At 43.1% G+C, this 27,919-nt stretch overlaps 5 protein-coding genes across 6 annotated transcripts; 2 read left to right on the forward strand and 3 right to left on the reverse strand.

The window, feature by feature from the left end:
• The first annotated feature begins 347 nt into the window (after positions 1-347).
• capn10 (calpain 10) lies at positions 348-6,721 on the forward strand. Its single transcript, XM_041056180.1, has 13 exons — positions 348-633; positions 1,083-1,335; positions 1,789-1,920; positions 2,048-2,244; positions 2,420-2,649; positions 2,733-2,874; positions 3,003-3,169; positions 3,261-3,517; positions 3,604-3,806; positions 4,327-4,582; positions 4,920-5,113; positions 5,237-5,282; positions 5,630-6,721. The coding sequence occupies exons 2-13, from the start codon at positions 1,192-1,194 to the stop codon at positions 5,657-5,659; spliced, it is 1,998 nt and encodes a 665-aa protein (XP_040912114.1). The 5' UTR covers positions 348-633; positions 1,083-1,191; the 3' UTR covers positions 5,660-6,721.
• A 202-nt stretch (positions 6,722-6,923) lies between these two features.
• On the forward strand, positions 6,924-11,155 carry eif4e2 (eukaryotic translation initiation factor 4E family member 2). 2 transcript variants are annotated; one of them, XM_041056171.1, is made up of 8 exons: positions 6,924-7,019; positions 7,928-8,039; positions 8,130-8,264; positions 8,429-8,533; positions 8,635-8,787; positions 8,882-9,022; positions 9,825-9,900; positions 10,002-11,155. In XM_041056171.1, the coding sequence occupies exons 1-7, from the start codon at positions 7,000-7,002 to the stop codon at positions 9,858-9,860; spliced, it is 702 nt and encodes a 233-aa protein (XP_040912105.1). In that variant the 5' UTR covers positions 6,924-6,999; the 3' UTR covers positions 9,861-9,900; positions 10,002-11,155. The 2 variants fall into 2 exon arrangements, with proteins under 2 accessions (XP_040912105.1, XP_040912104.1); XM_041056170.1 differs by having other exon boundaries at positions 8,882-9,018.
• An 11-nt stretch (positions 11,156-11,166) lies between these two features.
• On the reverse strand, positions 11,167-16,706 carry LOC121193721 (phospholipid scramblase family member 5). The gene is made up of 8 exons (XM_041056169.1): positions 16,595-16,706; positions 14,616-14,955; positions 14,442-14,519; positions 14,118-14,310; positions 12,425-12,536; positions 12,233-12,332; positions 11,836-11,894; positions 11,167-11,322 (listed from the first exon to the last, which is right to left on the reverse strand). Exons 2-8 carry the CDS (start codon positions 14,944-14,946, stop codon positions 11,296-11,298), a joined length of 900 nt encoding a protein of 299 aa, XP_040912103.1. The 5' UTR covers positions 14,947-14,955; positions 16,595-16,706; the 3' UTR covers positions 11,167-11,295.
• A 172-nt stretch (positions 16,707-16,878) lies between these two features.
• On the reverse strand, positions 16,879-21,636 carry chrng (cholinergic receptor, nicotinic, gamma). Its single transcript, XM_041055304.1, has 12 exons — positions 21,499-21,636; positions 20,532-20,668; positions 20,398-20,442; positions 20,153-20,277; positions 19,838-19,993; positions 19,089-19,186; positions 18,736-18,936; positions 18,496-18,610; positions 18,292-18,406; positions 17,897-18,161; positions 17,674-17,807; positions 16,879-17,587 (listed from the first exon to the last, which is right to left on the reverse strand). The coding sequence occupies exons 1-12, from the start codon at positions 21,560-21,562 to the stop codon at positions 17,366-17,368; spliced, it is 1,677 nt and encodes a 558-aa protein (XP_040911238.1). The 5' UTR covers positions 21,563-21,636; the 3' UTR covers positions 16,879-17,365.
• Positions 21,637-23,722: 2,086 nt separating this feature from the next.
• Positions 23,723-27,648, reverse strand: prss56 (serine protease 56). Its single transcript, XM_041055186.1, has 12 exons — positions 27,514-27,648; positions 27,124-27,316; positions 26,885-26,993; positions 26,639-26,795; positions 26,357-26,499; positions 26,021-26,180; positions 25,717-25,905; positions 25,379-25,570; positions 25,018-25,220; positions 24,233-24,761; positions 24,018-24,124; positions 23,723-23,896 (listed from the first exon to the last, which is right to left on the reverse strand). Exons 1-12 carry the CDS (start codon positions 27,602-27,604, stop codon positions 23,723-23,725), a joined length of 2,247 nt encoding a protein of 748 aa, XP_040911120.1. The 5' UTR covers positions 27,605-27,648.
• Positions 27,649-27,919: the final 271 nt, after the last annotated feature.

Genomic DNA, 27,919 nt, shown 5'->3' on the forward strand with positions numbered 1-27,919 from the left:
GTTTTTCTGACAGGTAAACACCTTGCTTTCTGATGAGCTGGTGAAGGAAAGGAAAGGAAAGAGGGAGGGAGAGAGAAGAAGGAATAATAGGAATAATAGAATAAGACAAATGTGGGGAATCAGATGGAAGAAAAAAATGAAAGAATAATATGAAGATGGTAGAAAGGTGGGGAAGTAAAGCACACTTGCCAGTACTTTTACATTAATTTTAGGTAGGTGTACCTAATAATGTAGTTTTTATCCACACAAACAAGTGACCAAGTGCACAGTGTGTAATTCCCCGTGTGAACAGTAGTCAGCGGGAGTGTGCAGCAACACAGGAAGGATTCACTTTATGAATGAAGTGCTGGATGTCCAGCAGGCGGAAGACTTTTCGTGTGTGCACACTCCACGGGATGCTTCATGTTTCATCTGGTTCGGATAATAACTGTTACTCATAACGATCTTTCGTGCTATGGGATGAAAACCCGCTGTGGTTATAGTTCTGAAACCATGATAGGATGAGGCGAACTGGAGATACAGCTGTGCGTTACATTAAGCTAACGGATGCTAACGTTAGCGGCTAGCTGCAACTGTTGTTATGAAAGAAAAAATGACAGCTACGAGGGAAAAGATGCTTAAAAGAGGAGCAAGGTAAGATAGAGAAACATAACAAACATAACAAAACAGCCACACAATCATCTGCTCTGTTACTAACATTACAGTTTAGTTTGGAGACCAGTCCACACATCCTCAGCTTGTTATTACGGTTGTATGAATAAGAGGGTAACCATTAGGCGAATAACAACAAAATATGTTTCGCCCTAAAACACTCATTTGCTTACATACCATCAATGGTGTAACATTTTATAACCATTGTAACAGTATGTGATTATTTATGTCATAAATAAAATGCATATAACGCACAAATATTCACAAAACAACAAAGAAAAAAATGCTGTAGATCTTTGCACAAAATCACAAATATGCTATATATATATATATATATATATATATATATATATATATATATATATATATATATATATACACTCCTGGACTGTGTAGTATAGTATAGTATTTTTTTCTTTCTTTGTTTTTAGGTGTAATACAAGTGTAAACTGCACACGGGGTCAGTGAGGATGTCACAGCTGGCTGAGATTCACCCACTGACCCAGCAGGTACAATCCAGGTAGAAAAGAAACAGGAGCCATGAAAGGAGGGGGCAGGGCAGAGTGTGCAGACGAGGCTCTGATTGAGGACCCGGACTTTCCCTCTGACGACACGTCCCTGTTCTTTGACAGCTCCACGCCCATTGCCAGGCTCCAGGGACGCGTCACCTGGCGGCGCCCACAGGTTAGATCCAGTGACAAGGGCAAACGGGAAATGCCGCAGTGATTTCCTCATATGTTTGTCTTGTCATGGGTTACTGTTTTTGGACCTGTTAACTTGCATCACCTGTCACAGGTTTATTTGTTTAATCCTGTATTGGGTTTGTGATTTGATAACAAAAGAATGCCTACAGGTTCAGAGTAATCATTCAGTATTTTACAAAGCAAATCTCTGTAATAAAAAACAGATATAATATTTGTGCCATGTTGTTTTTTCTTTCTGTCTATCGTCTTGCAATCCAACAAAATAACATGAAAAACAATATTGTGAGAGAAGCCCTGACCTCCATGTTAACAACTTCAACAAATTTATTTAAATTCAGCTCTGCAGCTCATTTCTTTCACCCCTCAAAACCCTAATCCCAGGGTGATTGTCAGCATGTCTCAGTCATCCTTTACTTTATTTTCTCACCTCCAGGAGATCTGCCAGTCACCAGTTCTCTTCTCTGACAACATCAACTTGGGTCATGCTAAACAAGGCTTATTAGGGGACTGCTGGTTTCTCTGTGCCTGCACCGTCCTGCTCAAGAACAAACATCTGCTTAACAAGGTAGAGCGACAAGTGAACTGAAACACGGGTGGCGGAGTGGCCCGGTGGTTAGAGTAACCGATAAACATGTTGCTGTCTAAAATGTGAAGTTTTTCTATGCGCTGACTTAGTCCATGACTCTCGATAGGTGTTGCCCCCAGACCAACCCCAGTGGGGTGACAGCAGGTACAGGGGGTCCTTCCAGTTTCACTTCTGGCAGCAGGGACACTGGACTGAGGTGACCATCGATGACCGCCTGCCCTGTATTAATTCCACTCTCTGCTTCTCACGCTGCCACTCTCCCACTGCCTTTTGGATAGCCCTGTTGGAGAAGGCCTATGCCAAGTCAGTAGCCTGTGGAATTTCCCTCTTATCTCTTATTTTAACCTACTATGAACTTTGATCTAGAACGGGTATTTTTGGTGTCCTTTTTGGAAAGCTTCACTGACCTTGTCTTACATTCTCAGCATGTTCAGTGAAATTTGGAAATCCCGTCTCCTGTCCCTTACATCCTCTTTAGGCTTCATGGCTCATATGAGCGACTGTGGGCAGGGCAGGTGTCTGAGGCCCTGGTGGATTTGACTGGTGGCCTAGCAGAACTCTGGAGCTTGGGAGACTTTGGGTCAGATGAAGAGCAAAGACCAGAACAGGACAGCGACCAGGTCAGGAGGAGAAGGCTGGACCTGAACCTTCTGGACCCTGTGAAGGATGACTGTGTGCTGAGCTGCTCCACTCACAGCAGCCCTGGAGGTCAGAAAAGTTTTATCCTTACAGATAAAACTGATCTTGTGATTGCTTCTCACATAACCCGTTGATCTCTTTGCTTATTCTAGGTGCCAGTGAGCTGGGTCAGTACCATGCTCTCACTGTCATGGAGTGGTTGGATGTGAAGAAGGTGTCAGGGAGTGAAGTACGGCTACTCAGGATCAGAAACCCTTGGGGAAGATGCTGCTGGGGTGGGGCCTGGATAGGGAGGTAGGGGACTTCAGACCTCAGTCATTCCCATAAATATAACCTGTGCATGGGTCTGCATGTGCAGGGAAGTCCAGACTTTAGGATTCAGGCCTGGTCTGTGTTCAATCTTTCTATCTTTCTCTCTGTAGTGGTGCAGGCTGGAGCTCTGTTGACCCCTCCTGTGCTTCAGAGCTACAGGCCAGGGTGGCTGAGGGTGAGGTCTGGTTGGATGAGGCTGAATTCATGTCCCAGTTTGATGATGTCACAGTGGGCTACCCCATCAGTGAGGAGGGACACCTAAAGAGCATCTATACTGGTAATTTCTTTATTTTGTTAAAGAGGCTTTTCTACCTGCAGTCCCAAATTCTTACCTCTTTGTTGGGCCTGACATCTCTTCCCTCTGGCAGGAAGTCTGCTAAAACACAGCCATCAGCTGCCCGGCCGGTGGATGAAAGGGCACTCGGCGGGTGGTAGCCGAAACAGCAGCAGCTATGGTACCAACCCCAAGTTTTGGCTCAAAGTGAGTGGGAGAGGAGAGGTTCTGGTATCCCTGCTGCAGCATAGGAAGTGGAGAGTCACAGAGAAATATGCACAAACGCCACTCGACGACAGCAAGAACACAAAGCACCAGCACTACCAGGCTACTGCTCTACACATGTGGAAGGTTTGTGCCATTGTTAACTTAGAAAGGTGCAGTGCTGTGTTTGTTTGTGGCTTTGTGTCAGTTAAGTGCATTTTTTTGGTCACCAGGTGGAGAAGAAGCGTTTTAATCTGAGCAGGCTGTTGAACAAACCTCCTTGTGCTTCTACTCACTGCCACGCCTACGAGAGAGAGGTGGTCCTCCACGGGCAGCTGGAGCCCGGATACTACCTGCTGATCCCCAGCACCTACCAGCCAGGAGCCGAGGCCCGCTTTCTCATCAGGGTCTTTTCCTCCTCCTCCATATCCCTTAGGTAAAGGGAAAAGAAAGTCAACAAGCCCATCTTATTAAGACATCCATGCTGTGTTTCTTTTTCATTTTAAATTTGAAATGTTACAGTTTCAAAATGTTCACCTACATTCACACGTGCGTTAGTGTTATTTTCTGCAGAGCACGACGTGTCACTGAGAACAAAAAACAGTCTGTGAATATAAATGAGTAATTAATGCTAACAGATTAATAACTTGTATACATAAATAGACAGAGCACAACATTGAACAATAGTTGGCATCCCATTGAAATGAGTGACAGTAGATATATAGTGACACCTGCTGGTCAAATTGAAAAACACCTTTAAAAGAATGGACTAGTAAATTAAACGTTTTATCCTTTTAAACCAGTAGCAGTTGCACCGTAAGCCACTGATCCACACATTTTATAGAAGATGGATTTTCCTACTGTCATGTTTCATTGTATGAACTGCTGTGTTTGTATAATTTGGAATGTTTCTTATTGGATTATTCATGACCTAACAATGCCCGTGTTTTCCTCAGTGCCCTGAAAAGCCCAGCACCTTCACTGCCATTAACAACAGATGGTGAGTGGGAGACCAGTTACTTCCGGGGCTCGTGGGTGGAGGGAAGGACGGCCGGAGGAAGCAGGAACTTCCTGTCTCATTGGCAGAACCCCTGCTTCCCTTTTATAGTATGTGACGACCCAACGGTGACATCAGGAGTTAATGTCAAGATTACCCTGCACCAAAGCCGCCCTGACACTGATCTGTACCCTGTTGGCTTCCATGTTTATAAGGTCAGTCAAACATTAAAGAAGAATACCAGATTATTCCTCATATGTAATGTAAGTACATTATACTTACATTTCTGTCTGAGGTCCAATGCAGTGCTGGTTTAAATAACTTTTATACAGCAAAATTATCAAAATACAGCAATACAGAAACACTGACAGACCCACATCCAGGTTTCATCTGTACTGTGATGTATTATCTTGAGGTAGAGTAACTTCAGGTAGCTTTCATGTGTCTGAAGTACTATATGTAATAATAATTTAGATGATGAATCTGCCATTAAAATTCTATCCAAGAACTTTGACAAGATTTTGACTATGTACTTGTACCTGTACTATCCAGGTCCCAGACGGGGCATCTGTGCAGACAATCCCCAAGGATGAGGATCCCGTGGCCAGTTGCGTCCCCCATTGTTACACGCAGGATGTCAGTCTGGCCGTCAGTCTTCCTCCTGGAGCTTACGCCATATTGCCGTCCACTTATGAGCCCGACTGCTCGGCAAACTTCACCCTCAGCCTGGCTCGCAGAATACACAGGTTAGCTCTATTTCTGTCTTAAAGTTCAGATCAAAATGTTATGACACACGTATTAGCAAAAGCTCCAGGTATCATTATTACATCTCTGTCAGAAGTAATAATGTATCTGTGTTTTTTTTTCAGGAAGGTGATGAAAAGTCAGGAGAGGCTGGGGAGAGCTATTCAGGAGGTTTGTATGATGTGGTGCTGATAGTTACTTGGCAGCAGTTTTGAGAACTGATTAATTCCTTAAGTCATGTATGAAACAAAAACACCAAACATTTGCTGGTTGTGCACTGTTGTCAAAACAAACAACTTGAAGGTGTGGCCGACAAATGTGATGGTCATGTTTTGTATGACATTAGGATGAAGGTCACAGCGCAGCAGCTTGACAACAAATCCTGCATCAAAGGCAATTCAGTGCAACAAATTGGATGTTTGCATAGCTTATATCCATATTTATAAGTCTGTGGCCATGGTCAGGAGATGGCAGCACTGAATAATCCCTGTCTTGTTTCGTCTTTCTCTGCGCGGCAGGTCTCTCACATCTCTGTGATGCAAAGCTAGTTCTCTGGGACTGTTGCTGCTCCACTGACGTCGGCTCACCTCCCTGTGCCTCTTGGCCCACGATGAAAGAACCAGTTCTCCCATCCACCCTCATCATGCAGGCTGTGTGTGTGTGTGTGCGTGCGCATGTATGTGTATCATGAGTGGCTCTAGAAGGCAGGCAGATAGAAAGATTTAGTGGGAATGTGTGTGTGTCGGGAATCCTAGAAACCCCTTTATCCTGAACCACTGAGGCTCAGGGTTGATGGGCAGCCACACACTCATGGGCGATTAGGACATCAGAGGTTGTCGGTGGGCTGGGCTGCTAATGAAGTATGACGGGACTGGCTGGTGTAAACAAACAGCAGCCATTGAAGAGGGCCGCCACTGCTCTTGCTCATTCACTCACTGGTGCGCCTGCCGGCCCGGAACAAAGGGTCCTCTCATGAAGGTCCTCACAGAGGCACAGGGGGCAAGGGGTGAGGGGATGGTCTCCGCCAGCAGAGCCAACCAAACCACACCACACCATACCGTGCCATACCATACCAGAGCTTTTCTCCAATCCCTCATCCCCAGACAATCTGCTTCTTAGCTAGCTGGCATTTTTTTATGCCTGGGCACAGACATAGGGCTCTCTGGATCCCTCATCCACAAACCCATTCAGCATCCTGACTAACACTAAATTCAAGCTGGACCTAAAGAAGTCCACTTAGCTCCTGACTCCATCCCCCCACCCCCACCTCCCCTTGCGTTCCCCTAGACTCGGTCCACGGCCCTGCTTGGACCTGAACACAGCCGCTGTTTGAAGTGTCCGCAAGAACTGATGACAAGCGGATGAGTGGAAGGGATGAAATGAGGGATGCAGCACATCAGAGGAAGCCGGGTTCATATGAAGAAGCCGCCAGTCCTTTTTGTGTTGAGGCTGCGAATGTGTGGCGTTGTGTGTCTGCCTGCTCATGTCTGTGTTTGCAGAAGTCACAGGGTTTCTGATTATTCACTGAAGCCAGATTTAACAGAGTTTTAAAAAGCTGTGCTGTGTTTTATTAGGTTGGGGAGATGAGATATGATGAATAAAATGTTAAAACATAACTTGGTGCTCATGTGTCCCATATTTTTGATGTGCTTTCAACTTTATATATGTATATCTTTGCATCATCAGTGTTTCCAGTGAGTGTAAATGAACGCATTTGGCCAAATACTAAAGAAAGCTGTGTCACCCCTGAGCTCTCCACGCTCTCCATCACCACGACTAACTACACATGGCGTGCGCGTACACTTACGTGTACTGTGCGCGCCGCCGTTCCTGCGGAATTCAGGAGGCTGTGGTCGTCGGACTCCGGGAAGCTCTCACCTAGAAAATAATGAACAACAAATTTGACGCGTGAGTAATCAAAACTTTCTGTGGAGTGTCTGTCAGAGAGCAGGGTCTCCGTCACGGCTGCAAACCAGCCGGGGAGCGTAATAACATTAAGGAAAGCTGTTGCATTGCGTGTAAAACAGAGAGGTGTGTCAGGCTTCGTTGCATGGTCCTGCATGCTCCGTGTGCGCTTATAAACCCACATGAGAGCGAGGTCCACACACACACACGTGCATTTAAAACAAAAGGAAGTAACAACACGGAGTAAATAGTGTTTTATGGTAGGAAATGCCCCGTGTTGTTAGCTGTAGCTTAGCTGGGCGGAAGGCGGACAGGCCCTGAGTCCTCGGCTTGGTGGTTGTTTAGAGGCGGGGGAAGGTGCGCGCATTCTCGGGTCAAGCTAAGACTGCCACGGCCCCGAAGTGCAGGCTGTCAGCTTGTAGTAGGCAATTCATGGTCAAGGTAGTTTAAGTGGAGGTGTGTACGTTTGCAGCATAAACAGTTTATAGCTTTGCAATTAAGAAGGAAAAAAGTACCTTCACATGCCAGTTTATTTGTTGAGCGTAGCAGAAGCTACTGCAGAGTAATACAGCAGCCCTGCAGTAATTCGTATCTTTAATAAAGCAGTACTGTACAGTATTAGTTCTGTTATTTTATCTACCCCATTTATATCAGGGTACACTAATCAAAACAAATACCTGTCACTGTAACACAAGACAGTTCAACAGCACCACAAACTGCAGCCTTAAGATTATTATAAATAAAAACTGAACTTTAAAATTTTATTGAATATATAATATTTTGCAGGACTGCAGTAGTTTTAGCTAAGTACACCTAACAAGCTGGGAACACAGTGCAAGTCCTCCCTATTTTAAATGTAGTCAGTGCATGACACGTTTTTGTTCTGCTGCCTGTGCTTCCATCAAATCCAGTCTGAAAGATGATGACAGTGGAGACCACGACCAGGACCAAGGCTCACCGAAAGACAGTGAGAAGGAAAAAACTGAGGACGAGGACAAAGAACAGAACACTTCCAAGAAAAAGGTGAGCCTGTTTTTTTTTTTATAAAATGACTCATATGTTCGCAGCATCTAATTTAACTGTATGGCTTAGTCACTTTTTCTTCGTCTACAGATGGTGGTGCCAGGGGCAGGAGAACACCCTCTTCAATACAACTACACTTTCTGGTACTCCAGACGCACCCCAGGAAGACCCGCCAGCACTCAGAGCTACGAACAGAACATCAAACAGATTGGCAGCTTCGCCTCGGTATGCCGCTCCACATGACCTCTTTAGAGAGAGCAAACTTCAGACAGGGAGGGGACCCACTTTGCTTTCGTTTATCACAGACACAGATCTAGCTACTAAATGCAAACTTACGCTGACTCATTCTCCCACCATTATTGATTTAACCATTTCTTGTCCTTTCTAAGGTGGAGCAGTTCTGGCGCTTCTATAGTCACATGATCCGGCCAGGTGACCTGACAGGCCATAGTGACTTCCACCTCTTCAAAGAGGGTATTAAACCCATGTGGGAGGTGAATAGACAATTGCTGCTATTTTGGACTTGCTGAGATCTTGTACACTAAAGAATGTTAGATAAAGGTTCATTCTGAAACCCTGCATGTCTTGTGTGTAGGATGATGCCAATAAGATGGGTGGGAAGTGGATCATCCGTCTGAGGAAAGGCCTAGCATCTCGTTGCTGGGAGAACCTGATCCTGGCCATGCTGGGGGAGCAGTTCATGGTCGGGGAGGAGATCTGCGGGGCTGTGGTATCAGTTCGCTTCCAGGTAAACCCACCAACAGACGCCCGTTAAACGCAATCTCGCACTCCCTTCTCCAGTATACTTAGACATTCCTTCTCTTTACGCTTCTCTTCCCCAGGAGGACATCATTTCCATCTGGAACAAAACAGCTAATGACCAGGCGACCACTGCTCGTATCAGAGACACCCTGCGCAGAGTCCTCAACCTGCCTCCCAACACCATCATGGAGTACAAGACACACACAGACAGCATTAAGTATGTATGTCTCTTCATTTTATTATTTTCTCTCAAAACTTTCTCTCACACATAAACCTATGCATGCTCACAAACTGAACTGCATTTTCTCACCCAGGAGTCATCCTAGATTTACGCCATAACTATAACACATCAGTGATGCTCCAGAGAACAGAATTCTGTAAAACAGTGCACTTTACAAATGTTTCTCACAACTTAAACTGATCAAATGTGGGGGTTTTTAACTGATTTATCAATTCAGGTTTTTTATCCAGAAAGAATTTGCTTGTTCCAGCTTCTGAGATGTGAATATTTGCTACTTCTCACAGTTTTAACATTATTATTCATTAGCTGTACTGCTTATCGTTTTGAGTGTTGCAGGGGGGGCTGTTTTATATTATCCTAAATTGAACATCTTTGGATTTTTGAGTGTTGGTTGTTAGAAAAAAAATCCATGATGTCATCTTGGGCTGGAGGAAATTATTATGAGCATTTTTCACTGTTTAGTGACATTTACTTTAAATAAGCAATGTTGTTAATTGAGAATGATTGTATGAATTGCACTTTACTTTCCTTGGTAATTAAAAATATATTAATTAAATGCTTTTGTCACAGCATTCACAGCTATATATATTTAAAAAACGAAACGGGCAAAACCGTTTTTTATTTGTTTCATTGTCAGTTGTTGCTGTAAATGTTGCAGCTCCATCATGTTCCTTGTGCTTTGGCAGTAAACTGATGCAGCTGCGATTCCACCATTGGTATAAATAAGTAAACAGTTTGTTTGTTGTATTATGAATGATGATGCACTGCATCCTCTTTTGCAGAGCCTGGGAAGACTTCCATGGTCTGGTGAATGCTAGCGGCGGACGTTAGCCCCTCACACAGAGAACCTCTGCAAGAGTAAGAACTGTTGCCAGATTAATTAAGAGTGAAACAAATTGTTTTTCTCTGATGTACTTTGTCTCATGCTGATGTTGTTTGTCTCTGTTTGTGTTGTGTAGGTGTGTGTACATGTGATGTGTTGGGGGATGACAAGTCCAGGGAAGGACACCTCTGCGTGGATTGGCACTGTGTAATATGAAGACAGAGCAAAAGTCAGGATCAGAGGCTAGAGGACCATTCCTTCTTTGTGTCAAATTGGAAATGAAACGGGAACGGGACAACGGGACACAGAGCCAAGTTGAAGAGAGAAATACACGCTATTTTAAATCAACCAGAGGAGAACAAAAACTCCAGTTTTTTTTTTTTTTTTTTATGTTTTGTAATGCAACATGTAACATCTGTTAACTTGCCCATCAGAGGAGGGGGGCATGTGACTGGTGTTTGTTCATTAGCTGTTAACAAAGTGTACTTGATAAAAGACAACAAAGCTGACAACAAAACCAGTGTTGTAACGTTAAATCTGATTTTATTGCTTAACATAACATCACACTTCCTGCTGTTAAAATAAGTCTATGTTTATCTGTTTTATTGGGACTTAAACAGGGTTGCTGGTAGAAGTTATTTTATTACAGTGCTGTATTTTAACTACAATGCCTCTGGTCATTTCGAACTAGAATGATTACTATGGTTGTGTATGATATATTTGTAAATACAGTCCACTTCAAAGATCACTTAATTGAATCAGCAATGATTCTTCATCTTTGACCTGGAAGTTGAATCCCAAAGGATGAGGACCATCCTGTGTTGGGCAGAAGGTTGTATTAGCGGCATCTTAAAAATGGACTTGCCAAGCTGCCTAGATCACCGTGCCTGGCCTCGAGCCCGACCCGATCCAGGTTTCCCTTCTGTCTGCTTTGTCTTTACCCCGCCTTTAAATAATCCAAGGGTCGGGCTATGCTTTAAATGTCCTCAGCAAAGGTGTTTAGGGGTCCTGAAACACTGACCTTCACTCCTTTTCCATTTTGTAGTAACAGAAATGAAACTGGGCCCAGGATCAGGGTCTGTTACAGTTTTTATTGATTCTTCGCAAACATTTTTTGGAGCCATGTTAAAAAAGCGCCTATAGTTTGTTTAAAAACTGTAATGCTGCCCATATTTGGTAGTGTGATGATGGGTGCAGGTGTGTGTGTGTGTGTCAAAAGTGAAGAAACACTGTTGGATGTACACCCGATGGATTATAGCAATAAATGTCAAATATGCATCTGCTGCTAAAGCTGGGTCAGTGTCACTTTCTTTCATAGACAAATGTTTAAACTGAAAGTGAGTTTGTTAAGAAAGGTTCAGCTACACCTTTTAATGCCATATATGCCTTGGTGCATATGTTGCAGTGATGATTGGTCCTTTATTTACTGATCAGCTCATCTCAAAGAACATGTGATTCTGGGGAGAGAAGTATAAATTTGAGTATTTTTGAGTAAGGAAATGTACTTTTTACTCCACTACATTTATTTAACAGGTATAGTAGCTGCTAACATTATAGATTATACATTTTTTGTACATAACATGATTATTTAAATAAGATGCAATGAATTATGGAATATAACTGTGATGCATTACAGATGAAACTGTACCCAACTATGTATAAATATGTAGAAACTAGTTCCACAATATCAGCTGGAACAGTAAAAAAAAAAAAAAAAAAAAAAGGAATTAGTGATGATAATTAATATACAGTACAACTGACCGTTTTCCTACACTGAGTAGTTTTTTTCCCCCCCCGAGTACATTTTACTGAAAATAAGTACTATATTTCCAGTGCAAGAGATATATTCATATTGTGGAATTGGTACCATAACTAAAGTATCTGAATATTTTCAACACTGATGGATATATATTATACAGTAACACAATACATCATCCTACAAGAATGACAGTAGAAAGTCATGTGCTTACCAACAAGAAAGTGGCTCCCAGCAGCAGCAGTTTATTGTGCGATTCCATAGTCGGTGGCACTGGAAGAGAGAAATGGATTTAGAAATGGCACCATTACTAATTGGAAACGCAAATGGGGTATGAAAAGCTGTTGGTACCTCAAAAGGCCACTTTGCTAACATTATACCCAAACTGTGAAGAAGCCTATCAGGCTGTAATGTTTACTTTCATTGTATCAGGAGAGTCTTGTTTCTTTTGTGTTGCTTAAAAACTAATGAGAGAGATCTGTGAAATAACAAGTCGTGTTCTTTATAATGTTGTTCGACTAACCTTGGCTTTGTTTTGGCTTCTAAAGGGGGACATGACAGAAAAAAACTGGGAAACACTCCACTGGGAATTAGGAATAAAATGTACTCACCCTGCAGCCCAAAATATTCATGGTCCATGTTATGTTCGCCGTTGAAGCCAGGCCATTTCTTCCATATCATGCCAATTTTCTCACCAATGTTTGAGACAATCTAGTGTATGATTAAAAGTTAAAAAAAAAAGTACTGAATGTCAGACACTTGTAGAAACATATTTTTATTTTGGGTTGCTGAAATATTACTACCTGAAATTGCTGGTCGGAGAAACAGCGACAGGGACAGCAGGAGCCCTGGATTCTGATGGTAGATGCTCCCTCCGGATCACACACTTCCAGGAGAGGGGTGAACATGCTCCACCTCGAAACACAGTCAGCAAAACACACAACTTAATACACTTCCATTACATTACCATGTAATGTAATGTTACCAATAGGCAACCTGGCAAATGCACTGGCCAGTACTTCACCCAGTGGCACAGCCCAGCCTTGATGCTTGGTTGATCACATTTTCAGCTGTCATGATTCCGCAGCACCAAAACCATTGTTTGCTTGGTGTCGGAAGAGTTCAAACTGGGGCATGCTTTATTCGAGCACAACTGAGGGAATATTTATACCAAGTAGATCTCTGGTCAGTGAAACCTCTGCCAGGTCGGTCTTAATTGGGCGCAACCTCATCGAGTGCTGCTGCAGGAAAACTCTAAGGCCGACGCACAAAGGCTCCCCAGCTCACCCTGTAGTCCGATTCAGGCCAGATGAAGAAGGAAGTATTTTGGTTTGGCTACAGGAGGCAGGGTGCTGCCATTGCTCCCATTAGGCAACATTCCCATTAAGGAGGATGTTGCATTCCTTCCTTCCCAGTCCGGTGCAGTCCTGCTGGTGTGTCTCCATGCAGACAGCTGTTTTGTGCATTAACTACCCCAGGTTTAGACTACACCCCGGCTGTGTGGAACAGTAAAGGCTCTCAATGCTATTTAGAGAAAGGCCTGGGCATCTACAGTCACTGAGGGTGGCCAGAGGCTGGGAGTGACATGGAAAAAAGGTCACATGACAAGTTGTTCAGTCTGAGAATGTAAAGTACTAAGACGGCTGGTACAATATTCTGATAGCAAGAGGTCAAAGGACTAAAGGGTTCATTCACCAAAATGACAAAAGACAAAAGAATTACCTTTAAAAAAAATTTATTGCAACATCCCTGTCGATGAATGTGTAGCTTTAGTCTGTCTGAAGTTTTTTGGGGGCAGTTTTCTGACAGAGAAGTTTGGATGAAAACTTTTCATGGTTGTCTGCATGATGAGATAGCAGTAGGAGATATTTTTTATAATTCTTTTATGTTTTATGTTTTATTTTTTTCATTTATTCATTTTTTGGATTTTGAGTGAATTGAATTTTTTTCACCAGTACATGACAGAAAATGCATCAGTTGCATTTCCATGCCCCAGTCCAGTGGTGGAAGAAATACTCATATATTTTAAGGAAACAAATTAATATCACAGAGTGAAAATACAAGTAAAAGTAAAAGTACAGAAGCATTTGCATCAAACTGCACTTAAAGTACAAAAGTAAACATACTCATTATGTAGCATTGCCCCTTTCAGGACGTGAGTGACATTTAATGCCATCATTATGTTACTGGACTACTGTTTTTGATTCATTAATGTGTAAGCAGCTTTACAAAGTTGTTACTAGTTTAATATTTCAATTTGTGACAATGCATCATATCTTATAAGCTGATCTTGTGTTTTATTTGTAAAATCTGCAAAGTGACTACAGAAGTTAAATAACTGTTAAAGAGGTTAAATATCTGTAGTGGAGAAAAAGGTACAACATTTCCCTCTGAAATGAATCTAAGTGGCAGAAAATAGAAATACTCAGAAAGTAGATGTACTTCTGAACTGAAGTACAGTACTTCAACAGTAGAAGTGGATTCAGATTGTCCTACCTCTGGCACACAGTGCCAATAAGATGCTTTTGAGGTGTGTAGACCCTCATCTCCATCAGGCAGCAGCCGAGGCAGCAAGCATCCACCCTAAGGGGCCTTTCAAAATAAAAGACCTGGTGCCCTTGACAGTCAAAGCCCTTCAAGGAACAGGCCCGAGCTGGACCGCAGCACTGGAGACACACGCATGAACTCTCTGACAGGAGGGAGAGGCATCAAGGAGAGAATGAGAATACACTGAAAAAACATCATTATTCTCTTTGTACAAAATGCACATGAGGTGAATGTTTTCAGGTGAGACACATGTAGCTGAACATGCTTCTGTACCTTCCACAACCACAAGTAACTGCGACCTGCTGCCTCCTGTGGTGAGGCTATAGATCCTCCGGGGAACACACTGTGGACCTGCAATGAGGAAGCATTGTCCACCTCAGATACAGAAATCTCTACACTACATTAATCCCTTTCTACACACACATTTACGCACTAAGTTTTTCTTACCTTGCAGCTCTGGTCTAGCACTAATATGAATCTGACTGACTGTTTCCAGCACGGACATGAAGTCCAGCCCCGCTGCACCTCCAAGGTTCTGCTCCTCCATTCCTTTCTCTGATGGCTGCATGTAGCTGTTGTCCATTTTCCTTTCAGGACCTGAAAGCTGCTCGTCAGACTCCCAGTCAGGAGGCATTTGGAGGGGTTTTGGCCCAGGTGAGTGAGTCTGGCACTCACACGAAGGCCCACAGCGGTTCTTGAAAGCTCTGAAGATCATCTGGATGTGCTTTTCTCGTTCCAGTCGAACAAAGGGAAGAGGCTGGCTGGTCACTGCCGACATGGCATGAAACTGAAAATATATGTAGAACAAGAATGACATGTAATTTCATATAAAGGATAATGTGTCAGCTCTGTTCAGCCTTAACTGACTGTTATACTCAGTAGTCCAAAAAAGCGAGTCAGCCATCACTTGTTTGGAGTTAGATGCCTGAATGGTATCTAACTGGTATCTAACTGTGGCTGCCAGGATGTTTGCAGCCACAGAAGAAGTAATTGTAAACTGACAGTGTTTAAATCGTTCCCATGGAGTAAAAAACTTCCAGTTCAGCCATAAATATCACATTTGCAGATTCAAATAGAAAACTTTCAGCAACAACATCAAATCTTGTTTTTTTGGGAGCTGGTGGACTAAATCTATGGTTTCCAAAATTTCTTGTGTGTAAATATAAAGAGTCATAAGTTATGAACACTTCGAACAACGTCGGATTTTCCTTGCTCAGACTGTATCGTTTGAGTAATTTTTAGGTGCCTGAAGATGTGAAACTACAGAGTTGGACTCAGAGGTTCATTATTTACCTTTGGAATTATCAAGCAGGGCTCAACTGCACAACTTGACGAAGACTCAGAAGGTGGAGAGTTAAGGCAGGTTTATTAACAGGCAAGGGTCGGTACACGGTAAGTTAGTAGAAACAGGCAAAGGTATCCTAAGTGACAGGCAAACTTGAGAGCCCACAAGGGAAAAGCGAGGTCTATATTAACACTGGAAACACACACGGAAAACAGGCTGCAACGCTTGACTCAATGCATGAAAACAAACTGGCACAGAACAAAGGGGAAGACACAACTTAAATACATGAGGGGGTGGTGAGACAATAGGAAACAGGTGCAACACATAAGGGCGGGACAGGTAAACACAGGAGGGCAGGAAGTAAATCTGAAAAGAGACAGAGGGTTAGAGCTACAAAGTAAAACAGGAACACAAAAATGGGATGACAACAAGAAGGAACAAGAAGACATAACCTGAATCAAGGGATAGACGTGACAGTAGTTTGATAAAAAAAAAAAAAAATTGTGAGCGAAAGGTCCAGTGAAAGTACATCACTCTAGAGAAAAGCCAGGAAACTCCACACAACTTCATTTTGAAAGTGGAAATCCCAATGACCCATTGTTGAGGTCCTGACCACCAGGTTGGGAACCACAGGGCTAGAGTATTAAAAAAAATCAACATGCTTTTTTGAGTTTCTATGAGAGGAAGTGTTACTTTTAGTGTAAGTAGAGGGTTTTTGTTTTTTTTTTGTTTTTTTTTTAATTTGAGCTAACTCTTAAAGTTGTGAGGGAAAGTTTAAGGAAAACTGTTTTTTCTCCTACCACACTGTGGCTCAGACAGTTCCCTGGCAGCAAAATAAACATCCTCCTCCCAACACAAAGTGATTTCGCCCCCAGCAGCCAGCCTGAGCTTCTTTTTTTTATTCACATCACACAATCACAGTCCTGTCGCACAGTTTGGTTTCATTCTGCAGCTGCAGGCTACTCTTTACACTCTTCCACAACACTACGATGAAGCTCCACCTTATGTCAAGCACATATACAGTGACTGTATCACAGGTATCCAAATGGCTAACATTTTCTTATAGCATTCTGTCCTCATTACATAAAACATAACACAAATATAGAAAACAACACACAAGCATTAAAAGTTTTTTGCTTACCACCTGTGTTGAACGTCCAGACTCTGATAACTGTGAGAAGAAGAAGACCGGGCAATGAGTCCTCAGGATCAGGAGGGGTTAAGCACCAGCCTCCTTACCCCCTCTGTGTGTTTGTGTGAATATACACGTAGTAATATTTGGCTTTGGGAGTGTATGTGTGTCTGGAGATCTCACTCCCGAGGCTGTTTCCATCCCAACTAGCCGGATCTGCCTTTTGTTGGGCTAGAAAGGCACCACTCAGCCATGTAATTGAAATCCTGCTTCCAGAGGTGGGGGGCTGCGCAGTGGGCCTGTGTTGTGGGGGTAGCCTGGGTGAGGGAGGGGTGGGGTTCAGTGCTCTCGAAATTTGCCTTGAAAAAGGTGTCAAACACAGGATTAACAAATTTCTGAGACAGTCAATTGTGTAATCACAAGATTACAGTAGTACTTTTATTGATGAAAGCATTCATTTGCAAAAAGTAAACTTGCAGTGAGCATTGTGCTGACAATGAATTCAACATTACCACATTAACGTAACCTTACGACTGAGACCAGTCGTAAGGTCGTCATGGATCAAGCATGGAATCCACACAAGTGCAGTAGATCCTTATTCTCCATGAACAAGCATGTTCGACTTAAGCTCTGCGATAGTCCACACATCCGCATTAGCAACTCACACCAGTGCAGAAAATACATACAGTGGTATCTTCTCCCTTCTTTAGTGAAAGATCACTGACAGATGCTGTCAGATCTCAACTTTAAAGTGATGAAATCCAGTGATTTCCTCGTGGTTCACCCCAGGAAATCTGCTCCCATCCCATTCTCAGTTATATCAGTGAAATTGCTTGATGGAGGGAGATACTTTTTTGGATCTCCAAAGAAAGGTGAGGTGGGAGGCTGGTTGAAGTGCCCCATCAGGAAAATCCCGATAGTACCAATAAAAAATACCAACGTCATGATGATAAAACAAACCCTGTCGATCACCCGGGCTACCAGGAACCACTCTTCATTCTCCTGCATTTAAGAAAAAAGACTTAAATGATCGTAAAATGCTGATTTAAACCTGAGAAGACGAGTGAATATGTAAGTGCAGGGCTCACATTCTGGAAGTTGCTCTGCTGCCGTGCAGTCTCAGCTATGTGTCTGCAGGATGCCACACACTGCTGTAGTTCTGGAGAAGCCTTTGCCAGACTGGCACCAAGCTGCTCAGCTGTGCCCCCCTCCAACCCCTCATCTGGGTCCAAAACAGACCAGATCTTCATACGGTTACAAGGGGAAACACGCTTTTCACATGCACACATTCAAACTCATTGAAATACTTACGTAGCTTCTCTAATACCGATTTCATCAATCCATTTCTTTCTTTGAGTCTGGCAAACATGAGTTCGGACCGAGCTGTTTTCATGGCATATTCCTCTGCCTTGGTGATGAGGGTCATGGAGCTGCGACGTCGGCAGGGAACCAGGAACACACTGTTCCTGTCTCTAGACAGAGTTTCCCCATTTCCAGTTTCTGAAGCTTTGTCATTGTTTGGTGTCCAGGGTCGCATCTGCATCCTCAGCAGTCGTGGCAGGATGTTAAGGAGGATCTGAAAGAGACAGCAGGTCAAAGGGTAATCCAGTGCCAAATAGATTGACATGGACTTCACAGTATGTTCATTCAGCAGCTGCTTAATGGAAATTCCACTTAGAAAAGAGATGGTCTGGCCTCACACTCACCTTTCGGACTTTGTCTGTCATTACATGAGTGTTTGGGGTTCGCAGGGATACGTTGAGGACTATCACGCAGTTCATCACGACCATGGTGGTCACTGACATCACGAACATCAGGTACCTGCGGCCATAGGGTTATGAATCACATCTTTTTTAGAACTGCTTTCAGTCGGCAGTAGACTCTGAACTGAATGATGCACATGAGCTTACTTTCCAATAAGAGGCACTGCGTTTGAAGTCTCTGGAACCTTCTTAGCGATGAGGAAGAGGAACACGGTCTGGCCCAGAAGAGTTGCAATAGACATTGTGCACTTCTGACCACCAGCTGCAAAAACCAAAACACAACCAGTATTCAGCGAATTTGACATTAGAAATCCTGAGAAAATTCGAGGTTGCTGAGACAGAGGTCTGGCTACCCAGGATTAGCCTCCACAAAGCGAGGAAACAGACCTTTAGCAGGTAAGTAGTAGACAAGCAGACCAAGGGAAGAGAAGAGCACGCAGGGAGCAATGATGTTGATGACATAGAAAAGGGGCTTTCGCTGGATGATGAGGAAGAAGACCACCTCCTGATACTCCAGCTCATCCTTAGTGTACTGAGCGTTGATCACTTTCTTAGCTGGCCTGTGTCTGATGACCCACTCGCCATTCTCTAAGTTTTCATTCAGTTTTCATTGCGAAAAAAAAAACAAAAACAAAAAACATCCAACAGAACTTTAGATAATTGCGGTGCTGGCTTTATTTTGTGTAAATGATTTTAAATCCATCATTTAAATATTTCATGTGGGTTATCAATTAATTTACCTGTGAAAGCTTCTGGATCAATATCCACCCACTCCAGTGTGTGGTTATCCTCCTCCTTGAGAACCAGTTCAATCTCATTGGCACTGTAAGTCTGAGAGCTGCACACAGGGAGAACACATGTGGTCTGTCTCCACAACGAACACAACCATCTATTCACTTTTACAAGACAGCATGGTGAAAAGGGACCGTGAATGAAGGAAGCACGGTCCCTGCTTTGGACACTGTGAATTGTCTTAGTACAAAGGAACCTGACAAGTAAACAAACAGGGCTGTAACTAGGATTTTAGAACTGCTGAGGTTATAATGAAAGCTTTTAATTTAAGGTTTTCTGTTTCATTTAATTTGTAAATTTTTAACTGTTCAATTTCAGCTCCTTATATTAAATCTCAGAACCTTTTCTAAATGCTTCATGTTATTATTTATATGGGAGTAGCAGAATAAGAAGAATTAAAATATCTACATTATTTCATTTTTTCTTTTTGAATCCTATTTTATATAGTCAAATATTTTGTAATATTTTGTTTAGCTTTTATCTTATTTTTATTGATTTAATTCCAATAATACTTCATCTGTTTCCCAATGTCTCAGTGTATTTCTCTGTGCTGCTGTAAAATGTGGGGATCAATAAAGTAGTAGTGAAGTTCATATTTCTAATAGCCTTAAAGTACTTTGTGTTTTGCACGTAATGTAACTTTACATGCACTGTTCACTGGGCAGTCCTCAAACCCACTAAACATGTCTCTACTCACCGAAAGACCATGGTGCAGTTCTGCCAGTCAAAGGGAAAGTAGTTGACAGTGATGGTGCAAGCGCTGCGGTAGATGGCAGGAGGTAGCCAGTACACGCAGCCATCAGCAGAGACAAGTGCATTGCAGTAAAGTGCTACCTCAAACTGTCCATCCACACTGCAGACCAGAGGGAAGAAGAGAAGACATTTGTATATTTAGCAAATGCAGTCTGTGATAAAGCTTGTTAGTTATTCTTCTCACTTAATTGGCTTCTTGACAGAACAAATATTGGGGCTTATTTTAAACATGTTCATGTGTGAAGGTTGATAAGCTCACTTGTTCTCCAGTATGACGTCTGGCAGCCAGATGCTCTTGGAGGGGACACGTAGCTTAGAGGTGATGTTCCCATACAGGGCTGACCTGGGTGGCTGGTCCCATCTGAGCCTGTAGTCACACCATTGCTACATACAAAAACACTGTTTCACTTTTGGCCACGTTTTCATATGATGATAAAATTTACCATAATTGCAAAGCAGACAAAAAAAAACTGTGTGTGTGTGTGTGTGTGTGTGTGTGGTTACCATTTCTATCCAGACGCTGGTCGTCAGGGCCTCCTCCTTTTCATTCTGAGGAGAGACAGTTGCAGGGACAACGTTAACTCAAAAGCCTATGCAGCCACTGGCACTAATCAAAAGGGGAGAAAAAAATTACCCACCAGTGAAATGAGGTTAGTGAGCGTCATCTTGATGAGGACCTGAGTGATGTCCCCACTCTTCTCCATGGGCCGAACGTTCTTGTTGTAGCCCTTCATCAAATCCTTGAAAAGCTCCCCTTCGAGGTTGACTGCATTTGCTGCGGACAAACCACAAGGGCCAGGACCATTTACATAAAATTTACAATTTTACATATTTAGTTCAGTTTTACATATTTAGTTCAGTTTGCTTGTCATGAGGAGTTAAGACATTACATTGTTAACAGAAAGCCTTCCATTAAAACCAGGAGGTGTGAGGTTTGAAAGACCTGTTTTTGGGGGGGCATCCTACAAACACATTTTTTTTTCACACGAGAATTTGTTGGAATACAAACTAAATTAGTACAGGAATAAAGAAGACAGGTTCTTTCTATGCCATTAAATATAGCAAAAATAAGATTAAAACATGATTTCATGAAGTGCAAGACAAACCCACAGACCAAAGAGAGCAAGCTGACCAAAACAAGTTGATTAATTTGTATAAGTGGCTTTTTTGTTTGTCAAACTTCAACCACAAACCAATGCTGCCAGTGCAGTATTTGGCTGATGTCTGGTATTACAGTAATTTCAACCCTTTTGTATGGGGACATTACAGCGGCAACAAAATCTAATGGTCCCTCAGGTATAATGACGGTAAAACTGGAATCAGCATGAAGTCCACTCCAATTTTTGTCTTATTTACCCAGACACTGCACAGTACAAATGTAAGAACAGTTAAATGCAGGAACAGATCATTATTGTATTTTGTACTGTGTTTGTATTCCATACCACGTCATCACAGTTTTGAGTCCAAAAAAAAAAAAAAAAAAAAAAAAATCTAAATATCTGGCTTCACAAATTTACACCACACCATGCAGACTGCTAGGAACTAACAAGACACTGTATCATTTCTACCAAATGTGGCAGCAGGTTGATTAACCAGCGTTCCTACCTGTAGCACAAATCATAAACACCCTTATGAAGAGTGACAGTGAGAGCGGAGGTCCAGAATCCATCAGTGTGTGTGTGTTTATGCCTCGCTGTTCGAGACAAAGCTGTGATCACTAATCTGATGCACACGGACGCTACTTGATGGAGTTACTGGCACCTGGCCAGTCTCTCTCTGTGTGTGTGTGTGTGTGTGTGTGTGTGTGTGTGTGTGTGTGTGTGTGTGTGTGTGTGTGTGTGTGTGTGTGTGTGTGTGTGTGTGTGTGTGTGTGTGTGTGTGTGTGTGTGTGTGTGTTTCCCAGCAGAAGTAAGGGCCTGGGGTGATGGGAGGGTTGAGGTTCAGAGGAATGGTTGGAGGTTGGTGGGGGAGTTGATGATTGTTAGGGTTAAATGCAAGAGTGTATTTCCAGTACTGCATAGCCAGCTGTCACAACACACACACACTGGGTACATGACATGCACATAGTTTGGGAATTGTACTCAGTACATGGCTGCCCTCCAGTGTTAAGGTACACCATCAAAACACATACTGTATTGTAATTCTGTTCCGTGCACCTGGCTACTGTCATTCAAGCGTCCACATGGAGAAAATAAAATAACTCATGGACTCTTTGAGGGCAAATTTAGCACAGTGGTGCTTCTATAATAAGCTAGCTAACAGCTTTTTCCATCAGTGTCCACGGTTAAATGCTTTCTCTACAGTAAAAGGATTACGGGCAGAAAGATTAGACGATAAAGAGAAGGAGACAGCAGCAACATTGTGTGTGTCTGCGAGCCAGAAAGTAAAAAAAGCCGTACAGTGGACGAGAGAACAGGTGATAAGTCTCGTCCATTTACAGCACACCCGCTGTGATGACTGACCAGGCTCTGTGGAGGTTGCTGACACATTTGTGGCCTATGATTAATGTGTTTGTGTGCCTGTGTGTGTGTGTAAGTCAAAAAATAATATATTTTGCTACCATAAAATACTGTGCTCCTGCCATGATACTGAACACTTCCCACACAGACATAAACAAAACAAACAAGTCAGAGGAAGGAGTTGTTGCAACAGAAGAATGTGTGTGTGTTTACTCAGCTGTTACAGTCATATCCTTGCATATCCCTATTTTAGGGCTTTAACTGGCCGAAAAATCACCAGAGATTAGTGGGGCACATATTACAAGTGAGGTTACTTTGGCTTATTTGCGCTCATTCAGCCAATCACCAGCACGATCGGACAGATCAAACAGAAGCTGAGACTTGGTGACCACAGCGTGGAGGACAGTCAACACAAAGCAAAAGTGGGACTTATCTACAATGAGTGAGTGAGTGTCACTTCCTCAAGCAACAGTTGCCTGGACTTGAAATGTTCTGACAGAACAATAAAGAGACTCTAAAGGTCAGCCTAGTTCTGGGTCCGGTTACAATTCCCCATCCTGGAAATAAGGAGAGAAATCAGGGAGGTACTGCAGCACAACAGCTGTTGTGTTGATGGGAAAGCTTAGCTTTGCAGGGTCAGAGGACTAAGGTCAACCTGGGGTCATGAGAGGAACCGTTCGGCATCAAAAACCTGTCTCAAGAGGTCTCAGCAGAACTGTGAAGGCAAAATACTGCAGGATTAGTAGCATTAGCGTTGGCTAATGTGAATATCACACATCAGAAGTTTAATGTGGAATTACATAACTACAGATCACCACAAAATGCCATAGCATTAATAGCATTATTTTAATATAATCTTTTTTTTTTTTTTTACAAAAATACAAAGGATTTTTTTTCTCTATACAAATAAATATGGTAGGAATAAAGATACCATGAATAATATTTACAGTCTGAGTGTATCACAAGAGGCTCAACCTTTGCAAAAGACAATGACAATATGAATAACTTATCATTTTGTACAGATTCATAAGTTAGACAAGGTTGCGTCTCCAACCACATTAAAAAAAGAAAAACCCTGTGGTGTGATGGGTGGTCGATAGTTGGGTCGATACATTCACGATCGTGTTTTCATTTAGAGCCAATGTCAGGCTCTCAGACAGGGAAACCGAAATGATGCTTTTCACAGGAGACGACAGAAGTAAAGAAGTAAAGTTTGTGTGAATGTGCGTTGTTTTTTTTTTTGTGCGTCTCTGTCCCATAACAGGGGCTTTCTGGTGCTTTCACGTCTCTTTGAGAGTCTTTGTGCCGTCATCTCTCATTTGAGTCTTTCTTTTATTTTTCATGTTATCTCACTTGCTGTTATGATGAAGTTAAGTCTTGAGAGCCTCCAGTGCCACAGCGATGATCCTTGGTACACTGCGGTAGAATGACTCGTTCTCCAGGCCCACGAGACTGTAGAAGGTCAAAGGTCGTCCTCCAACTACTGCTCTGACCCGCGCCTGATAGAGTCCTCGATCATTCTTGGAACTCAGATCAACTAACACCTGAACAAAAGACGGACCCAATTAAAGGAGCAATTCAAAAGTTATTAAAATGATGCAGTTGTCTCCTCCAACCAGGACACATTTACTTATCTTAACTTCTCTATCTTGAATCATATTTTACCTCTTGGAAATTCATGCGCAGGTTTTTGTTTGGGATGCTTAGGACCCATCTGTATGAGTCTCTGACTTGGCTGACTTGCTGTGAGGACTCTCTCACTCCAGGACAAACTACAGGGGAAAAAAAATCATTTGAGATATAACATAGAACATGGCACAGTTATAAACGATTTAAAGTTATTTAATGACAGTTCTGTCAGAACTGGCTGTGGAACATACTTTTCCCATTGGCTCCAGGGGTCTGCCTCTTGCGAAGAAGGCTCCTGTATTTTCTCTGTAAACTTAAACCCTTTACAGCATGAGAAGTCTGTCTGGGGTCAGCGGTCATCTCTGCATGCTCACTCTCAGAGACAGTCTGTACGACAGTTGTTGACTGAACAGGAAGTGGTAACGCTAAGGATTTTAAATCTGTTCTCTCTCCGGTCTCGACAAAAGTAAAATCCTGGGATGTGGCGCTCCATGTTACATCAGGAGAAGAGTCTCTGTCGGGTGAGGTTTCACTTTGTGATGCGTCTTCTGACACAGTCTCATCTTGTGTCCTTAATGTTTGAATTTCATTCATCAAGGCTGTTAGAAGTGACCAAGGCTGCTGGGAGTCCTCAGAGGAGGAGGAAGTGGGAACGGGTGGAGCGATAGGTGACTCCAAATGCAGGACGGGAGGAGCAGCGATGGAGTCCAGTTTGAAGCGCAGAGCTGAGATAACAGATCGATATTCTCCCTCTAGCTGATGCACTGAGGAGTCCTCAGTCTGGAGATGGCACGTTCAAATACAGTTGGATATTTAGATTAGCTTAAAATAAACCCACATCTAGACACTATACTACAATAAGTCATGCACTTTACTTAAACACATAAAGGCTGATATTAAATTGTAGTTAAACCTACTCATTTAACTATTACTGATTTTGATAGTGATTTTGAAAGTAGTTGTTTTTTTTTTTTTTTTTTTCAAACATCAATCTGTGCAACAACATCCTTCATCAATCCATCACCAAATAACTGACCTGTAAGAAAATGTCGTGCTCCTGTCTTGTTGGTGTGGAGGAGATGTCTGTGGATGTGTCAGTGTGTTGTTTGTCCAGGTCCTCAGCCATGTTTCTCAGGTATTTCTCCCAGTCCTCCACCAAAGGGCCCACCTCTTTAAATAAGGCAGGAGGAACTGGAGCAGGACCCTGCTCTTCAGGCACCACAGCTCCACCTAGCTGTTCTGCAAGTAATAAAACACCTGTTACAACAGTGACCGACGATACAATTTCTTACTGTACTACTGCACCTGAGAAAGAGACTTGTACTGTGTGGAGTGTTTCTTTGGTTATATATGTGTTTTCTATACATCTGGGCAGCAACAAACTGTCACTTATATACCTTCAATCTGTGTGAGACACTGGCTTAGCCCCAGGTCCCTCCTCTCTCTGGTGTGAGTGAAAGCTGTGCTGTAGATGTGCTCAACAAGCTGAGGAAGAGTCTGGGTGAAGAAGGTCAAGTCCACCTTGTCCCTGATGTAGTCCTCGGCTCTCTGCAGTAGGTCCAACAGGGTCTGCAGGAACGAACGCATCTCTAGATGGCAGAGAATGAGCAGAAGATCAGAAACCTCTGCATTACAGCATAATTTCAAAATAAAGAAAGATTATATGGTACATTGAAAGTAGTTTTTGTTCCATATTATATTTATCAGTCAGAACATTACTTAAATTTTTACTTACGGCATTTCTTGAAGCGGGTGAGGCATTTGTCCTCGGCCATTCGGCTGCAAGCGCTGGCAGACTGACCAGGGGGGCAGGTCAGGGTGTAGAAGCGACAGAGAGAGCTGAATTCTGACCTTTGTTCCTCCTCTGTCATTTCTGTTGTCTTAAGAAGCTCTGGACATGTTGGCTCCCGGCTCCCAAACGACTCTTAAAAAGATAAGCATTTATTGTAGTATTGTAGATAGTATTTTAATATTTACACCAAGGATGTGAGTCAAAATATTTTAGTTTCCATGGCACTTTCTGGTTGGTTGAAACTCACTTTGTATCTCAGCCTGAATCCAGTCCGAAAAAGCAGAAACCCGTGTGTAGACTCCAGGCTTGCCCTTCTCTCCACAGCCATCTCCCCAGGAAGTGATGCCATACAGCTGGAACCGACCTGATATTCGGTCCTGGTAGATCAGGGGACCTCCAGAGTCTCCCTACAGATGACAGAAAAAAATCCAGCAAAAATTTTAAAAGCTGGTTTGTCCTAAGAAATTGCAATTTTTTTTAGAAGCTTGGGTGTTTCTAAAAAGTGTCACCGACAAACGCAACTCCCAAATAAGACCTGGGAGAGCTGAAAACAAGGACACTAACTCTCAGAAACTCTGCCCACCTGACAGGAGTCGATGCCTCCGGAGAGATATCCGGCACACAGCATGGTGTTGGTGACCAGCTCTTTCCCAAGGGCACTTTTACAGGTGCTCTGAGGCAGCAGGGGAACCTTGGCCTCCATCACCACATCAGCAGATGGGCCATCTATAAATGAAAAAAAAATACACACAGAAACATTAAGTATTGAAAGGTTTCAATATTTAAACAAATGTGGAAACTTGCAGTCTTCATCAACAGTACATATTCTGTAAGTGAAAATCCATGTGATTCATCCTCCACTCACCCTCATAGAGGGAGCCCCAGCCTGCCACTAGACATGGGCTGCCAGTAGGGGGCTCCATGCCAGAGGGGAGACACACTGGGGTGACGTGCTCAGACAAGACCACTGGTGATGTCAGCTCTACCAGGGCTATATCATTGTTAAAGGTCTTTGGGTTGAACTGCAGAAGGAGGAGAGAGTTTGATTTATTGGTTGATTGCCTGAATGACTTGATTACTGACTGATTTTGACTGGTTGACTGGTGGTTACCTTGGGATGAGGGATGATGCGGTTCACTTTGAGAACTTGTTCATCTGGATCAGTCTTGGTGATGTCAAACTCCCCCACTACAGCCGTCCAGTAGCTCTCGCTACGGCTGCTGCGGAGGTCAGAAAAAATAAGAGAAACAGGGTGTGAGAGGAGGGGAAAAAGTACAATAATTTCAAATACTAAAGAGAAATCAAAAATCTCACTACAATTGCAGGACACACTGACACATGCAGACTTACCCGGCAAAACAATGCGCAGCAGTAACCACCCAGGAGCTGTCCACCAGGACCCCTCCGCACATCAGGCCACCATCTAGCTGCAGGTTGACCAGCCAGGGCCAGCTGCCTGGAGGAGCAGGGGAGCCGCCCACAATCCTGGAGCGGGGCTGCGTGATGTTTTGCACAGTGGACGACCTCTGACCACACACTGCTGCTGGGACAGAGGGAGACACTGACGGTTAAGAAATGCAGCAAATTCTTCTTTTTGTGGACAACATAATATATAATAATAATAATAATAATAATATTTAAGCCAATGCCAATTTGTGGAATAAAAGGTTATCTTTGTGCCTAAAAAATGATCTGTATGATTACATGTACACTTCTTTGTGATCACATGAATCCCCTCACCCTGTGCATGGGTCTGCGTAGCAGGTTCCAGGTTCTGCATTGTGTTAAGCAGGCTGCACTGGAGGACGCGGGCGCTGCAGCTCTCACCCATGATCCTGATGCAGCTCTCCTTGTCCAGCTCACCAGGTGGGCAGCGATGCTGGTAGTACGCACAGGCCTGGCTCAGAGCCCAGCTCCGCTCTGCTTCATCTTGAAGCTTCTGGGCCTTACTGATGGCGTCACAGCTGGGCTCTGATAAGGCACTGGCAGGAGACGCTGTTGGACAAAACAGGGAGACCTGGGAGTTAAAGATGTTCCAAGAAATCCTTCAGTGCTGACACTGGACAATGTGGCCCAGAGATGCTCAAGTATGAAAAGGGAGGCAAGAGTAATGTTGTACTTACAGCAGGACCCAGACAATTGTCCA

Source organism: Toxotes jaculatrix, chromosome 14, assembly GCF_017976425.1.
Source record: "Toxotes jaculatrix isolate fToxJac2 chromosome 14, fToxJac2.pri, whole genome shotgun sequence".
Taxonomy (NCBI): domain Eukaryota; kingdom Metazoa; phylum Chordata; class Actinopteri; family Toxotidae; genus Toxotes; species Toxotes jaculatrix.